Here is a 15,712-nt window from a genome sequence, read left to right as displayed (position 1 = left end):
GTATACATTTATGTACTGAGTAATAATAATTAACTACATGTATTTACTATAGGGTTAGTTGCATGTAATTATGCATAATTTACTGTTATTACTACAGTAACTACATGTCCCATGTAACAAGGACACTGTAAAATAAAGTGTTACCCAATAAACCTTAACCAACATTACATTTACATAGTCACACCATGCCATTTGTTAAGATTATGGCAAACTACTAAGGCTTTTTTATTATTTCACAAAAAGAAAAAAAAAGGTGTTTTAAAGCTTTCATCCTTTTGAGGCTTTTTCTTCCTTATGATATACAGACAGTTGGGTCACACAGACATTTTTGACTTTATGCCCTCAAAAATATTATAATGAATTTTAATTCAGAAATTAAAACCATGTTCATCATAAAAGAGGTGCATTCAAGTTGCAACATTATATGTATGAATGGCATTTTTTTAAATAGATTTTTGAATAAATAGATCCTGCCAAAGAAACTAGACCCTTTGATATCATTCTCAGGAATGCTAAAATTACAAAGCCTCCAAGGACAGGAGCTCAGCACCAATTAAAACAAGACGTCCTTCTCAGAAACAGGAAGACCACTACTGCCCTCTGCTGGCCGACAAGCCGTCAAACCCTTAATAAAGACATTAAAACCTGAGTCTTACCAAGAGGGTCAACCCCCGGCTTCCCAGGAACGGGGCGAAACTGCGGAGGAACGCTGGGGCCTGGGGTGGACGACTCCTGGGACATGGGCGTGCCAGGCTTCATCCCTGGAGTGCTGGACTTCTCTCTCTGCAAGTATAGGGAACACATTTACACGCATTAATTATTCAGGAAAGGTATATTTGTAGGTAAAAATATGCAGCGCTAGTCAAACTCAAGTGGGAACGGTCTGTTTTTAACAAGGAAAGGTGTGTGAACGGTATTGTGATGGAGTGCACTGCGAGACACTTTAATTTGGGGGAGTAACTTGTTCGCTAAATGAACAATGCATTTGAAATGAACATGTTTGTGTGTGTTTTCGAGTAATATATTTATATATGTACCGGTGGAGGCTCCTTGCTGCGTGAAGGAGAAGCAGCACTGCTGGAGGAAGCCAGCGAGGTCGGACTGGCCTGGGGCAGAGGCTCCTTACGGGAAGGAGGGAGTTTATCTAATCCGTTCTCTCTGGAGGAGTACGACTGCACGCTTCTTGGAGAAGAAGGGTCCTGAGGGAACGCAATGCACATGACGATTTAATCAGGGAAAATATGCCCAGCCTCGTTCTCATTCTTTAACACAAACCGACCTCGTCAACGACCAAATTGTCATCGCTCTTCTCAGCGTCGCTGCCCTGAAAGAGAAAGCGCCTCAGAGTTGAGTGTGTGTGCTTAAATCAAATAAAGATCATGTTTATGAGTCATAAAAGGACGATGTAAATTCAACACTTACGTAGTCAGTCATAAACTCCTTCTCGTCTGCTTTTCTCTTTTTTCCGTTGCTGAGGTAGTCTGAAGGCCTGCCTTTGTCTCCGTTTGAGAGTGAACTCTGAGAAAATGAGAGTGGAAAGGCAGAGTAGGACAGAGAGGATGTGCGTGTAAGTGTGTGCGAGCGAGAAGAAAGAGATAATGATGTAGGAGACGAGGGATAAATCAAATCAGCTCCATAACTGCTGGACCCACAGGCAAAAGAGACGCCTAATGCATGACAGTCTGCACTGAGAGGAACTCAACTAGAAAGAGACAGAGAGGGAGAAAGAAAATGGACGGATCCTACTGATACTCACTGGTCCAGGTTCACGGTCTGTGTGGATCATGGGAAGGGCAGGTAAACGTCCCCGCGGCCAGTCAAAACAAACCAAAAAACAAACAATGTGACTATGACAGTTAGACAAAACTCACACGCCAACAGACAAAACAAGCCATTGGATTAGCCCAGAGCTAATAATAACAGAAGCAGGTTCCTTCAGTTCCCACTCTTTCATGTTTCATTGATGAAATGCATGAGCTGACAGACTTCAAAGATGAACTGGTCAACATTTCAGACAGGGGAGATTGTGCTTTTTATGAAGGACGTATGAGTGGTGCAATGCAAAGGGAATTGCTTTGCAAATACTAGCATGCTGCTATGTGGTTGTTAGGTGATTAGTTACTGGCTCGAGTCTGGTCTATGATTCTAATATCTAGATACAACTCAGATCTCCTCCACAGTATTTTTTTTGCCCAATAAAATTTTTTTAAATTAAGGTGTGAAATGTTGTGGGTGATATCCAGTCATTTAAACGGGAATCTACGGAATCAGTTTTGCGCCAGTGCAAAAATGTTCCCTATGCAAATTTAGCTTATGTTAAAAAGTTGGTCATGTGAATTTCATGGCTCATTATACTATTTTAATTTTTAAGTTGTAATGTAAAATAAAGTTATATTATTATTATTAACAAATACTTAATACATTTATTTTTTTCACCGTGAAATATTACAATAGTAATATATCTTTTGTTTAGTTTTTTTTATTTATTAATAAGCTTAATACAATTATTATGTAGGATATTGATATGTAATTTTTTCCAAAAGTTCATTTAAAAAAAGTTGTATTGATTGTGTCCCCATATCATTCAGCCATAATGAGTAATTATTACAGATTTAATTTGTGTTCAGATTAATTAGTATATACAGGTAAAGAAAGACCTGTTCTTATGCCGGGTTCGGACTACACAGTATTTCTGTCTGTTGCGATAGTCACGTGTCAGATTATGTGATTTTGACACCTAAATTCTTGTCGTGCTGTGGACAAGAACCAAGTCAGATCACAGGTTGCTTCCTGACCAATCATTGTTTGCCATCTTTAACAACGCGTGATGTCATCGAGAAGGCGGAACTAGCAACGGTCTCCTAGAAACAAGAGCGTAAACAAACAATGGCTAAGTTGTGTCAGCTTAAAGGGTTAGTTCACCCAAAAATGAAAATTGTGTCATTAATTATTTACCCTAATGTCATTCGACGCCTGTAAGACCTCCGTTCATATTCAGAAAACAAATCAAGATATTTTTGTTGAAATCTGATGGCTCAGATAGGCCTTCATTGACATCAATGTCATTTCCTCTCTCAAGACCCATAAAAGGCACTAAAGACGTCGTTACAAAGCCCATCTCACTACAGTGGCTATATAATCATTTAATGAAGTGATGAGAATAGTTTTTGAGCGCAAAAAAACCTCAATAACGACTTAAATAGTGATGGGCCGATTTCAAAACACCACGTCGTAGAGCTTATCGAATCAGCGGTTTGGATCGCCAGTCACATGATTTCAGCAGTTTGACACGCGATGCAAATCATCAATCGATAAGCTGATTCATTAAACTCCGAGGCTTCAGGAAAAAGTGTTTGAAAATCGGCCATCACGATATAAGTCGTTATTTCATCGTTTTTTTAAGTGCACAAAAACTATTCTCGTCGCTTTATTAAATTATTGTAGAACCACTGTAGTGAGATGGGCTTTGTAACGACGTCTTTAGTGCCTTTTATGGGTTTGAGTGTGGAAATGACTGTGGCTAATGAAGGCCTTTCTAAACCATCGGATTTCAATAAAAATATCTTCATCTGTGTTCCGAAGAGGTCTTACGCCGCATTCACACGGGGCGTAGGCGTTAACGCTTCCCATTTACTTTGAATGGGTGACATCATCCGTTGCCGAACTGAATTGTGGGATCCGTCGCGGCGCTTCACTCGCGTTGCAAGCGGCAGAAGTTGAAGAATTCTCAACTTTTCAAGCGCCAGCGCAGGCGTCATCCAATCAGATCGCCGTATGCAAATATCCTACAGCAGACGCTAGCCAATTGCGTTCATTACTGCTCCGTGAACCATCCAGACCATAGACCGTTAAAAATCCAGACGCAGCTCCTGGACCACTACGTGATATTCTTCCCGCTGTCGGCGCTTTTTCAGGATTTAATATACTTAACAGCTTTGTGCACCTGTGCAGTGCGCTGACAACAACTACACAGGCAATCGCACTCGCACATACAACCAAATCGGCATCCATTTCGTCTCACAGACTAGCTGTCATAAAAAGGCGCTTTTTTGTGTTGTGTTTTGGTCCAAGCGGCAAGTTAATGTGATTGGCTGTTGTCACTATGACGATCGCGTCAGCACCCAGCTTCAGCCACGCCCTCCGTCAAGCGTTAACGCCTACGCCCCGTGTGAATGCGGCGTTAAGGGTGTGGAATGGCATAAGGGTGAGGAATTAATGACAATTTTCATTTTGGGGTGAATTAATGCTAATTCCAGTACTCAAACAGGATGCTGAAGCACCTTTACTATAGTTTTCCAGGATTTATCTTTTGGTAATCCCTTGAGGAAGCATCATAAAGGCAGGAGTATTACTGTCATAGCTCCACAAACCTTTCCTCCATTGCATAATTCCAACTAACAGCGCTAATAAAAAAAAAAAATCATCTCCCTTTCGTTTCGGCAAAGTCAAATTAACAGACCTAGATGAAGCAATTGTAACTCAACTTTGTCCATCTTATACACTCGTTAATTAGACAACAATTGGCCACATGGTTTGTGCACTTGCGTCGAAAGATCCATTCGATTACATATTTGTGACGTCCCATTGACTACCATTACAAATGCACTTGTAAACGCATTTATTTTGTTAGTTCTGTTCCTGGTGTTAAACTGGTCAAGTGATCTGTCAGGATGATTTTATTTGTTATACCTCTGTGGTGCTCTGCTGCGGCGGCTGCCGCCACTGCCTCCAAATGGGCTCGCTCGTCTTTAGAGGCCAGCTGGGCACCAAGGGCCCCGGAGAGGGCTAGCAACCCAGAGCTGCCTCCAAGAGCCAGTCCCGGGTGAGGCAGTCCGGAGGGGTGAGGGGCCATGGGCAGCCCCTGGGCAGCATGCTGGGAAAGGTGCTGGGCCTGCAGCTGTTGCTAGAGGGAACGAGAGGAAGGGAACGATGGAGCAATGAAGGAAGGGCGGGGGTCAGAGAGAGGGGGGAGAAATAGATGAAGGGAGTGTGGAAGATAAAAGAGAGCGACACAGAGGCCGAGATGGAAGTGGAGTGAAGAAACAGATAGCCAGAGGAAATGAAAAGAGCATGAGGAGGAGGAGGAGGAGGAGAGAGAGATGAGAGGAAAGGGAGGGAGAGAGAAAAAAAAAAATACACAACACAGTTAAGACTTGGATCTGCACCACAAACGAAGAGGCCGTTACAAAGGGAATGCATTCATGACCCCTTCCCAGTGTCCCGGGATTGAGGGAGCCCGATGAAATGGTGTCGACCTGCTCTAACGGCTTGGTCGGGGAACAGCACTGCTCCAGCATTCGCTAACGAGCACCCCAAAATAAAATACAAAGTTCATGATGGTCATGTGAGAAATCAAAACGTAAAAGTGAATAAAAACACGGGAAATCAGATGTGGGGGAAAAAAACGTAAATGGGGATGTCAACTGGTGGCAACTCAAACCTCGTCCTAACTATGCGTGACATGTTCCGACGAGAAGAGAGCGTTTTTTAATTATTTGCTCATCTTCATGTCATACTAAACCTGTACACGGTTATTTTTCTCGTAGAACAAAAAGAAAGTCACACCTCCTTTTCAATGAACAATTGTTTAGACTCTTGTCACGCAAAAGTCATTATTCATAGACCTTTTAGTCCGTTGAAGCTTACTTATAGATTCAAATATCATGATAGGTTACTAATGCAACAATTATGAATTCCAACAAGCTTTCGGATAAAGCTATTGTACGGCTTCAGATAACTTCTCAAATAACACACAAGTTGTGTGGATGCCTTTTTTGTGCTTTTTTATAATATGCAAACACTTCAGTTTTAGGGTCCATTTCTCACAATTTTCTTATTAGCATGCATATTACTAATATATTGGTTGTTTATTAGTACTTATAAAACGCATATTAATGCCTTATTCTGCATGATCATATTCAACATCCATTAATGAGCCTACCCAATACTTAAACTTAACAACTACCTTACTAATAGGGATGCACCGATATGAACATTTCGGCCAATAACGATAACTGACAATTCCTTGTATTTGAAAGCAGATAACCGATATATTAACGGATAAATGTAAATCCAATTTTTTATATAATTTTTAAGAGCCTGATTACAAAAACAAAAGTCTCACCGTCAAAAGCCATGTTCCAAGCAGACAATTATAATGTTCTCATTATGATTTTATGTCGCCTATAAGTATACTTGCTCTGCCTGTTGCACTTTATTTCCTTTTATGAAGTGATTCCAATCATATTTCAAGCAATTCAAAACCATCATGGTAAACAGTGTGCATCTGAAGGAAATAAATCATTATTTATCGGCTTTAATATATCGGCCAGATTTACGGACCCACTTTATATTAGGTGGCCTTAACTATGTACTAACATTTTAATTAATAATTTGATACAATGCACTTAGCGTACATACATGTTTTTACATTGTACTTACATTTAAAGGTCCCGTTCTTTGCGATTCCATCTTTCAAACTTTAGTTAGTGTGTAATGTTGCTGTTAGAGCATTAATAATACCTGTAAAATGATAAAGCTTAAAGTTCAATGCCAAGCGAGATATTTTATTTAACAGAAGTTCCCTTTCAAAGCCTACAGCGAACGGCTGGTTTGGACTACAGCAGGAAGTGCAGGGATGTAATGACGCCACTAGAACCGTTTGTTGACCAACCCTCCGCCCACAAGAACACGCAAAAAAGGGGGCGTGGTCTTGTCGCTCTCCCACGTGGAGAAGAGAGCGCATTCAGCGCTTGCATCTCCCCGTTATGGTAAGAGGCGGGACCTTTCCGGGCAAAGTGCGCTAAGCTGCTGTCCAATCACAACATGGGAAGCGCTGGCCCAATCAGAACACAATACTGTGTTTTTTTACACGCGAACCATGAACTCATGTTATATTGCACACTGTAAACATAATCAAAGCTTCGAAAACACGCGAAGAATGGGACTTTTAAAAAAATACCTGCATGTAATTACGTCTGGAATTAATTTCTGTAGTTACATTTGTAATTACACAGTTGGCACTTCCCTTACACCTAATCCTACCGTTAAACTGACCCACACCACCACACCTGTCCCTAAGTCTACCCGTATCCCACCTCAATATCAGCAAAAGTGCTTTGCAATACAATTTTAAACAGTAAGTACATTGTACTTATTTTCTGATGTAAGTACATAGTACTTAAGGCCACCTAAAATAAAGTGGGGCCAAATGTACTTATTGGGCCAATAATGATAACATTAAAGATAAACATATTGGCCAATATGGTGGCTGATAGATGCTAACATGTATAGGCAACATGTCGCATTCCTACTTACTACCTATTAAAGGTGCACTATGTATCTAATATGATAAACAGAGCTGCGTTACCTCATACTCATGACCGGAAAAGCGGAAATGGCAGCGGCGACTGTGTCCTGTCATCATAAAAGTTGCGTTCCTAGTGAGCCGTGTGTTTGCGTAACAATCACTCCAGTGGCATTGCTCAGCCCCCTCAACACTCGGTCCTGCTCTGCTTCATACTACAGTAACGTTAATAACCGCATTCATGAACATGATTTGTGCTTCCGATTTCTGAGGCCTATCCCGATTATTTTCCACTGGCTGTGAGGTGAAGACCACATGTCCCAAGATCCTGCGCTCAAACTTGGCCACATCAAACTATGCCTTTGTTTTGAATAGGCGCTCTTTAGCGGACGGAAACATTACATAGTGTAGCTTTGATAATAGTTAGTTAATTGTGAGAATTGGACCCTAATCTAAAGTGTGACCAATTAACTTTTTTTTGTTCCAAGGGGGAAATAACAGGCAGACATGAACGCGACAGATTCAGTACAACAACATTTACCGACTTTTTGTTTTTGAGTTTGAGCATCCTGCCATTTTCCGGAAGGCTCATAATAAGTTTAGTATTTTGTATGAAAAATAAGTACAACTTGAAAAACTCAAATTCTATCTACCCTAACATAGAAACATGTCGTAAACGGGCCCTAAAAATTTATTCGACTGGGGTCAAGAGAACCCAAAACCACACATTATACCACGCATTCTTAGACAAGTCGACTAAAAAACTATGGAGTTTTGCACAACCATAGCCTAGTTCTAAAAAAGTGCAACTTTCCACTCTTTCAAAAATATAAGCAAACCATAAAAAAAGAAAACTGCTATGGCAACTCAAGAGGAAAGTGTAAAAAAAAAAAAAAAAAGGATGAAAAGATGGAAGTACACACTGTGGGAGGCAGAGGGGGGAGTCCACGTACCCCTATCGACGCATTCAACTCCCCCATAGTCACCTGTTTGGCGCGCTCCATGGCCTGGACCACCTGCTGCTGGTGCTGTGGACGGAGGTCAAAAAATGGCTGTCAATGATAAACAAACAACGAGCAACAAAACAAGGCAGATGGCCGCCCTAGTGTGTCTTTGTGTACTGTGCAATTTTCATTTTCTAGTATATGTGTGTGCGCATTTTGTATGAACACACACACTTAAAACAGGAGGGGGAAGTTGTTTTTCTTCTGTCAGGAAAAGCTTTGGGCAAACTGTAAGCGTTTTTGTGGAAGTGGGTTTACAAGAATAACAATAGGCTTCCCAAAGGCATCAGAATGAGTGTGTGTGAAACGTGAGGAAATATGAGAGGAAAAGAGAAAAAACAAAAAGTGTGATTGTATGTGTGTGAGAAACAAAAAACAAAACAAAACAAAAAGAGTGATATTGTGTGCGTGCAAACACAAGGGAGTGAATTATCAATCACAGAACGGCTGAACGCAATGTGGCATGTGTGAGTGTCGTGATGTGTAGCTGTGGGACTAAGTGTGTGTTGGTCTCATCTCACCTCCTGCGACAGAAATGGAATGAGCTGGGCACAAATCACATTCAGCCGTTTGGCGATCTCCGTCTGCAGAGATATGGGAGAGAGAGAAAGATTTAGGAGCAGAAAGAAATGAATTAACTGGAATCAGTTTCTATTTGCTTTAATGTTTTTGTTTGCAAAAATGTATATTTTTGTATTTTTGAAATGTAAAATGACCTCTCTCTACACTAGTTTGGCTATTTTATGATCTACAACTACTACTATAAAAGTACTATTATTATCAGTAGTAGCAGCAGTAGTAGTAATACAATAGTGAGGATGAAGCAACAACTTTTATTAAGACATCAAAACATTGCTTATTTAGCGATGCCTAACGGTCCCACTAGCTTTCCGCTCAGGCAGAGACTGAGACTGTTTGACTGAAATATAGTGAGACAAAACCAATGTGTGTTTGTTTTAAAGAGAGCGAGTACATTTGTCCATAACTTACCTAGCTAAATAATAACTTGCATAATTACAAAGAATAATTTGTTTACATGAAACTACCTTTTACAAACAGATATACTGAACTGTTTTCCAAAGAGTTAATGCCATGAACAGTGCAAATTTTGCCTTGTAAAAGCAACAAAAAAAAAAAAACTACTTAAACCAGCTGGTACCATTTTTTGTCCACAAAGCATCAGGCAACCCATGAATCTTTGGGCATGAGGCTGAGGTGGAAATTACAGTTACAGACTGAAATGCCCATGTGATAGTAAAATATACAATCCTGTCCAAAACGCATCTATCAAACCAAGATGTTGTAAGAGTGTAACCTGCTACCTCTGCTCACACAGCTAGTAAATATTTTAGCCCTCCACATCTGGCTCATGCTAATTGTTACGCAGTGAGCAGAGAGGATGCCTGAAATATTCATGCCCAGCATCTGCTGCTCTGGTCCAGCCGAGAGGAGTGACGCCTCCCCCTGAGAGCTCTCTTTCTGGAGGTCACTGGTCTTGCCCCATTGAGCTGTGGAGTCTTTTGAGGCAGTGCTGGGGGTTTCCATGCTAAGACCATTGTAATCTTTAACCAACAACCAAACAAGAGCTCCCCCGAGCTGAGGGCAACCCTCCCCACAACTGTTTATTTTGCCAACAGGTAGAAACTAATATTGTAATTTCTGTTCACCCAAATTTCTCTTAAAAAATAAATAAATAAATAAATAAATATTCACAAATGTCCGACTTTCATGTTCCAAACATGTATGATATCGAAATGCATATGACGAGATATGCAAAAGAAGAGATATTTTGAAGATTGTGCTGGTAACTTTTTTTTACAGGGCAATTATAGTGAATGGGGAATGTCTGGAGGTTTTAAGCTTCAAAAGGACACCAAATCACCATAAAAATATCAAGAAAGGGATTAATATGACATAATATGGTCATTATTCACAGAGAATCTTAACATCTACACTGTAAAAAATTATTTATAAAAAAAAAGTTACCTGGTTGCCTTAAAATTTTGTTAATACAATGAACATTTTTTGAGATTCGACAACCTTTATTAAAAGATTATTAAAAGATTTTGTAAGCATATTGGGTAATTGTGTGTGTTTTATTTCTGAATACGCATTGAAACATGTCAAATAGTGTTATTTTCATGATTTATCACATTTTTCATGTGGTTCAGATACAATAATATTTTGAGTTTCTATTTATCAAACACATTTCCTTCATTGTATCAACTCAAAGTTTTCATTTCAATAAACTCAATTTTAAGGCAACCAGGTTACTTACTTTTTTAAGTTAAACCAACAAAAATGCTTACAGTGTAGATTTCAGATAGTCTTCAGATTCATGAGCAAAACACATACATACATACATACATACATATATATATATACATATACACATATATATATATATATATATACATATACACACATATATACATATACATACACACACACATATATATACATACATATATATATATATGTATATAATATATATTATATATACAGTCTTGTTCAAAATAATAGCAGTACAATGTGACTAACCAGAATAATCAAGGTTTTTAGTATATTTTTTATTGCTACGTGGCAAACAAGTTACCAGTAGGTTCAGTAGATTCTCAGAAAACAAACAAGACCCAGCATTCATGATATGCACGCTCTTAAGGCTGTGCAATTGGGCAATTAGTTGAAATTAGTTGGTGTGTTCAAAAAAATAGCAGTGTCTACCTTTGACTGTACAAACTCAAAACTATTTTGTACAAACATTTTTTTTTCTGGGATTTAGCAATCCTGTGAATCACTAAACTAATATTTAGTTGTATGACCATCTGTGTGGCATGGAGTCAACCAACTTGTGGCACCTCTCAGCTGTTATTCCACTCCATGATTCTTTAACAACATTCCACAATTCATTCACATTTCTTGGTTTTGCTTCAGAAACAGCATTTTTGATATCACCCCACAAGTTCTCAATTGGATTAAGGTCTGGAGATTGGGCTGGCCACTCCATAACATTAATTTTGTTGGTTTGGAACCAAGACTTTGCCCGTTTACTAGTGTGTTTTGGGTCATTGTCTTGTTGAAACATCCATTTCAAGGGCATGTCCTCTTCAGCATAGGGCAACATGACCTCTTCAAGTATTTTAACATATGCAAACTGATCCATGATCCCTGGTATGCGATAAATAGGCCCAACACCATAGTAGGAGAAACATGCCCATATCATGATGCTTGCACCTCCATGCTTCACTGTCTTCACTGTGTACTGTGGCTTGAATTCAGAGTTTGGGGGTCGTCTCACAAACTGCCTGTGGCCCTTGGACCCAAAAAGAACAATTTTACTCTCATCAGTCCACAAAATGTTCCTCCATTTCTCTTTAGGCCAGTTGATGTGTTCTTTGGCAAATTGTAACCTCTTCTGCACATGCCTTTTTTTTAACAGAGGGACTTTGCGGGGGATTTTTGAAAATAGATTAGCTTCACACAGACGTCTTCTAACTGTCACAGTACTTACAGGTAACTCCAGACTGTCTTTGATCATCCTGGAGGTGATCATTGGCTGAGCCTTTGCCATTCTAGTTATTCTTCTATCCATTTTGATGGTTGTCTTCCGTTTTCTTCCACGTCTCTCTGGTTTTGCTCTCCATTTTAAGGCATTGGAGATCATTTTAGCTGAACAGCCTATCATTTTTTGCACCTCTTTATAGGTTTTCCCCTCTCTAATCAACTTTTTAATCAAAGTACGCTGTTCTTCTGAACAATGTCTTGAACGACCCATTTTCCTCAGCTTTCAAATGCATGTTCAACAAGTGTTGGCTTCATCCTTAAATAGGGGCCACCTGATTCACACCTGTTTCTTCACAAAATTGATGACCTCAGTGATTGAATGCCACACTGCTATTTTTTTGAACACACCCCTTTCAACTAATTCAACTAATTGCCCAATTGCACAGCCTTAAGAGCGTGCATATCATGAATGCTGGGTCTCATTTGTTTTCTGAGAATCTACTGAACCTACTGGTAACTTGTTTGCCACGTAGCAATAAAAAAATATACGAAAAACCTTGATTATTCTGGTTAGTCACATTGTACTGCTATTATTTTGAACAAGACTGTATATATTATATATATATATATATATATATATATATATATATATATATATATATATATATATATATATATATATATATATATATATATATATATATAAAAATTTACAAATAAAATATCCTTGGTAATTTTTGTATTTAAGTAACTAAATTAAAATAAAGCAAAAATGAAATGTAAAAAAGTCATAAAACAAAATCACTAAAACGTAAAATTAAAATAAAAAATTATATAAAAATGTATAGATATGTAATGTTAAAAAAGAATGTAATAATATAAAAAAAAAAACACTGGATCAAAGCATTTATTTGGATCAGGTATATTTAATGAATCTGTTTAGTCAGTTTCCAAAATTATAACATTTTAAAGAAAATTTAACTGATCAGCCCTCAAATTCAACTCACTGACTTAAATTTGAGTTTGTTGATTACAAAAATGTATTGTATGACCCATGGATATTATAGCTAAATTAAAACCATAAAAAAATGTATTCACTAATAAATAGTTCAAATAAAAAAATAAAATATAAAACCCCTTCAACTTATTTAATTGCAGCTAGTTGTCAATAAAACATCTAATTTTCATTTAGTTTTAATTTTGTACTAAAGCTAAAAGACAGGGAAAAAATACATTAAAAAAAAAATCACTAATAAAAAAAGACAAAACAATAAAATTACTCAATTTTTAAAATAAATAAATATAAAACAAATCATTTCACATCCTTTTTGAATTCACTGTAATTGCCCGGTTAAGAGCGACCAGCACATTCTTCAAAATACCTCTTTGCATGTCAATATATTTTTGGGTGAGTATATAAATTTGAGTCCACTTTCCCTTTTCCCTTTAAGTGAATTACTGGCTGTGCGAAGAACACCCCCCCCCCCCCCCCCTTTTTTTTTTCCAGAAAAATAAAGGAGGAACAGACCCCCACCCCCATCTCCTCTATATCTATCCATCATAGCCCTCCCCAGGGAAACACAATGATTTCTTGTTAGGGAATGGCAACTACAAAATGACATCTTCAGAGGAGAGAGTGGGGGAGGCTGGGAAAAGGGGAGGGGTGGGAAGGAGGGAAGGAGCGTAAGAGGAGAAATCGGGAGAACGAAAAAAAGAGGCTAGAAGAAAGGCACAGTTAAGGAAATTACAGAGTGATGGGAGATGCAGAAAGATGAGGGAGGGGGCGTTAGCTACATTAGAGAAGGGAATTCGTGGAGCATGTCAAAAAAGAAGCGCAATTGAAACGGAGGGAGAGAACAGACGCTCCAAGAGCACTGACCTAATTTAAACTGACCTGACATCTGCATGAGAGAGAGAGAGAGAGAGAGAGAGAGAGAGAGAGAGAGAGAGAGAGAGAGAGAGAGAGAGAGAGAGAGAGAGAGAGAGAGAGAGAGAGAGAGAGAGAGAGAGAAAGAGGGAGAGACTGAGCGAGGAAGGTCGGGAAATGCAGATGCAGTACGCAATTTATGAGGAAGGAGAGCGAGAAAGTCACAGCTAGCTACTTTTAGATAAATCGCACAATCGCTCTCGTGTGTGTGTGTGTGTGTGTGTGTGTGTGTGTGTGTGTGTGTGTGTGTGTGTGGAAAAGGGGAAGTGTGCTGCACACACGTTATTTGTTGATCTAATTAGTTTGTTTGCAGATTAATTTTAAAACAAGTGCCACAGGCCAGACTTAAGAGGATTTCAACTATATAAAACAGCTGTGAAAAAGATCCCTGCATAATTGAATCTGAATTATGAACCCTACAAAAGATAAAAGGAATAATAAAACTCTTCAGCACAAAATCAGAACATCTCACCTAATAGGCAGTTTCACACCGAAAGCCCACATTAAAACCGTTGAAGTTTTGCATGTATACTGTATCACTAGTGATGGGTCACATTGGTCAACTATCCAGCAACTGACTTGCCATTTAGTGAGTATTTTGTGTACTTAATATTTTTCATTTATTAGGTACTGAAAATGTTAGTGAGGATTCTTTAAAACCACTTTGAAAGGTTTTGTCCTGAAGAAAGCCCACCTTGGTCATTATAAAACCGGAACACGAGAGGAAAAATAAGCTTTTGCAATTGCAATTTATACCCTTTCCATTTTGGCTTAAGCGTAATAATAAAAATATTCTGCACACTTACCTGTTTGTGCATCTCTATGTTGAGGCCGTAGGACATTTCGTAGTACTGAAAAAGAAGAGGATATCATTAAACGGTCACATACTAGAAAGAGTATTTAAGTTAGCGGTTTTAAAAGTTCATTAATTTTATTATTTGCTTGGGGGGAAAAAGGCAAAATGTGTTCATTGTCTACTGTCAACAGTGTAGTGATGTATAAAGCACAGCTCACACAAAAGTCACTTTCAAACCATTTTCTCTTGGTTAAGGCAGCAAATTTGTGAGCCCAACTTGAACCTGTTGTGAAATCTGCATGGGGCAATCGTTTGCCTTTTGCAGAATTTCTATTGAAATGCAGATCTTGCCACAAATAGCTCTTTAAAACTGATCTATGGCCAGTTTGTGCAGAGGATTCATTGTTAAAATAATCTGGAGAAGTTGGCATTCAGCACCAAATACCATCTTGAATCATAACAGCACTCATTAAAAAAATATCTTTATACACTCTCATTTCTCTCCCATATTACCATCATTTTATTCTAACACCGTGTCTACACCGGATGCGACCTTGCCATGACATGGTGTAAATCTGTATGTGGTTATTTTTAAGTCTTTTATCCAGTTCTTGCTGTACAACAGCAATGCATAGTGATTATGACTGAAAGGTTCAAAAATGAATAAATATAGCCCACATGAATGACAGACTATAATTCAAGACTGTATTAAATGGAAAATATTCACCTTCACAGAATCTCACATCAAGTCTGGATCTTTTTTGAATCTGAATGTGGGTGAGATGCAAAAGAAGTGAATACTAGTGCTGTCAAATATTATATATATATATATATATATATATATATATATATATATATATATATATATATATATATATATATATATATATATATATATATATATATATATATATATATATATTAGGGATTATATATCCCTAATATATCCCATATATATATATGCTGTCAAATATATATTATATATAGGCATAACATTATGACCAAATATTGTGTAATACTGCAACAATGCTAAGGTAGGTGGTACTTGTCAAAGTAACATCCAAATGGTTGGCAGGACCCAAGGTTTCCCAACAGAACATTGCACAAAGCATCACACTGCCTCCGCCGGCTTACCTTCTTCCCATAGTGCATCCTGGTGCCATGTGTTCCCCAGG

The 15,712-nt window shown here is 38.4% G+C and overlaps 1 protein-coding gene across 7 annotated transcripts in view; it reads right to left on the bottom strand.

The window, feature by feature from the left end:
- The window catches only part of tle2a (TLE family member 2, transcriptional corepressor a), a 38,840-nt gene that overhangs the window by 4,835 nt on the left and 18,293 nt on the right, over positions 1 to 15,712 (bottom strand). For 2 of the 7 annotated variants that reach the window (XM_067415999.1, XM_067416004.1), the window contains 9 exons: positions 14,548 to 14,592; positions 8,832 to 8,894; positions 8,230 to 8,334; positions 4,690 to 4,903; positions 1,757 to 1,773; positions 1,423 to 1,518; positions 1,280 to 1,324; positions 1,038 to 1,199; positions 657 to 783 (listed from right to left, as the gene is read on the bottom strand). In XM_067415999.1, the coding sequence (XP_067272100.1) occupies positions 657 to 783; positions 1,038 to 1,199; positions 1,280 to 1,324; positions 1,423 to 1,518; positions 1,757 to 1,773; positions 4,690 to 4,903; positions 8,230 to 8,334; positions 8,832 to 8,894; positions 14,548 to 14,592 (874 nt within the window). Of the gene's footprint in view, positions 1 to 656; positions 784 to 1,037; positions 1,200 to 1,279; positions 1,325 to 1,422; positions 1,519 to 1,756; positions 1,820 to 4,689; positions 4,904 to 8,229; positions 8,335 to 8,831; positions 8,895 to 14,547; positions 14,593 to 15,712 lie in introns of all 7 variants that reach the window. The other 5 variants (XM_067415997.1, XM_067416003.1, XM_067415998.1 and 2 more) reach the window with 4 other exon arrangements.

This window comes from Pseudorasbora parva, chromosome 14, assembly GCF_024679245.1.
Source record: "Pseudorasbora parva isolate DD20220531a chromosome 14, ASM2467924v1, whole genome shotgun sequence".
Taxonomy (NCBI): Eukaryota; Metazoa; Chordata; class Actinopteri; order Cypriniformes; family Gobionidae; genus Pseudorasbora; species Pseudorasbora parva.
The sequence above is the reverse complement of the archived record's forward strand: the minus strand, read 5'-3'. Positions and strand labels throughout refer to the sequence as shown.